Below are 2,399 nucleotides of genomic sequence, written 5' to 3' on the forward strand. Positions count from 1 at the left end.
CCATGCCTTCCGAGCCAGAAGAGCTAGGTTTGAAGCTTGAAGGTTTCTAAAGTTTAACCCCCATCATACTTGGGTTTACAAAGTGTGAGCCAATTCACGGTGTGAATATGCTGACTTTCTCCTTTGGACCAAAAGAAGGATCTCATACATTTTTCGAGATCCGTAAGCACTGTTGTCGTTAGGTGAAAACACGACATAAAATGATTTGGCATAGCTGCAAGAGTTGCTTGAATTAGTACTGATTTTGCCGGATAAGATAGCAACTTTGCTTTCCAACCCTGAAGCTTGCGATTGACCCTATCTAACAGGGTCACACAATGCTTTTTCTTCATTCTCCCTGGGAAAAGAGGAATACCTAGATAAAGATCAGCCTCCGATGTGGGTGTAATGTGAAAACCATTGGATAGCGCCCTCTTCATACTAGAAGAAGTACTTGGGCTGTAGTGAGCTCAAGTCTTTGAAAAGTTGAGTTCTTGTCCTGAAAAGGAACAGTATTCCTGAATTATCTGGCCAAAAATTCGAGCTTCTTGTTTTGTCTCCTGTCCAAATAGGATCAAATCATCAGCAAAAGCCAGATGAGATAGCCTCTCTCCACCTTGGGATAGTTGTATGCCTTTGAGTTTTCTGCGAGCCACAACAAGCTCTAAATGAGAAGTTAGCAGTTCAGCACAAAGAATGAACAAGTAAGGGGAGAGCGGGTCTCCTTGCCTGAGTCCCCTGGTTGGAGTAATGCATCCTTCCACCGAACCATTAATGAGAAGTGAATAGGAAACTGATTGAACACAAAACATAATCCAATCTATCCACTTTGATGGGAACCCATAAGCAAGTGATACTTGTTTAAGGAAACTCCATTCAAGTCTATCATAGGCTTTACTCATATCCAATTTTACCGCCATAATGCCTTTTTTCCTCTTCTTATGCTGATGGATCTTAGACATGATCTCATGTGCAATGAGCACCTCTCATCTCTCATTCAACGTATCTCAGGATCTACTATTCATAATATATGCTGCAATTTTTAAGTATTTCTATGGTTACTTCTTGCAACGGCACTCAACCATGTCAATCAATCAAGGTCTTCAGCAAAGGTGTTGGCTTGCATGTTTAAGTAATTATGAGTTGGCGTTAAATGATACTGTTCAGTTTACATTAGTGGGCAATGGACGAATGCATGTCTCGGTGGTTACATATTACTATGTGAGTGCAAGACTGATTGATGTTCACCTATTTGAGTGTATCTTCTTCACTGTATACTTGCAGGGTAGGGGTTACCGTGACAAGCCATATTTCCTTTTCTCCCTTGCATGCAGTGCTCGGGTGTCAACGTATACAATTCACAACGATGTTCTTGATGGATTTCTTACTTACCCTGCTACTGTGCATGGGTTTATTGTGTACTTAGTGCTTTCTTGGGTGTACTTATTGAATTTCCTTCGCTCATGTGCTAGCGACAGCTGTAGTTTTCTTCGGAGCTAACGATGGCAGCTTTCTTGGCTTTCTGGTTATTTATATTCTCTTGGTGTTGAACCCAGTCTCTCCTCACTGAGTTTACTCAAAGAAAGAGGTTACGGACGATTGTTCGGTTTCTCTCTTGGTTGTTGCTTTCTCAACTGCAGGGGTTTACTATATGGCTCTTCACTTTGCTCTTTGCCCTTCCTCTTCTTCTAAGCCAGGATCTTGTGATCGTTTGGTGGGTGACTTCGCTAACATGGAACTTCCGGTTCGACCTACTGCGAAGGTTTTTATTTTTGAAAGCAAGCTTGCTGAGATTAAGGACAATAACCAATACACAGTTCTTGGGTGGGTCGTTGATGATATTGTTGTCACATATTATGATCTAACGACGTTTGTTTCAAACACTTTCAAATCAGAAAAATTTGGTATAGCAGGTCATCATTTGGTGGAAGGCTCTCCAAGTAGGTTCACTATCAAATGTAAGGCTGAGAAGACCATGCACATGATTTTGTTTGCCTATCACATCCACCCAGCCGGTACCCCATTTGGAATACCCGGGATGTGATCCACAGTCCAAGGATCAATGATCTGAGGTCCATGCCTCCCACATACACGGTAACATAATCATGAACAGTAATAATCAATGGTAAAACAATTAATACTAAACGATATGTATAAGATAGGATTAAATATATATCAGAGTGCGGAAGATAGATAATATCAGAATATGGTCAAAATCATATCAGTGAGAGAAGGTGTGGTAGCCACTCTCTCAAAGCAACGGAAAGTAAAAGTAGTTAAGTACATGTCCAAGTATCACCAGAAGAATCCAAATACATGTTAATTTCAGGCCCGTATATTCCATAAACACACCGGGGAAATGGGGCACTACGCTAGGGTTTCTTCTATACTAATAGTAGTCTCCTCAACAGTACGGATGA

At 41.1% G+C, this 2,399-nt stretch overlaps 1 protein-coding gene across 1 annotated transcript; it reads right to left on the reverse strand.

Moving 5' to 3' along the window:
* Positions 1-449: 449 nt before the first annotated feature.
* On the reverse strand, positions 450-899 carry LOC149022779 (secreted RxLR effector protein 78-like). Its single transcript, XM_089147702.1, has one exon. It carries the CDS (start codon positions 897-899, stop codon positions 450-452), a length of 450 nt encoding a protein of 149 aa, XP_089003828.1.
* Between the last annotated feature and the right edge of the window lie 1,500 nt (positions 900-2,399).

The sequence above is a fragment of the Hakea prostrata genome, chromosome 3, assembly GCF_041222555.1.
Source record: "Hakea prostrata isolate BN-2017 chromosome 3, UWA_Hpros_2, whole genome shotgun sequence".
Taxonomy (NCBI): domain Eukaryota; kingdom Viridiplantae; phylum Streptophyta; class Magnoliopsida; order Proteales; family Proteaceae; genus Hakea; species Hakea prostrata.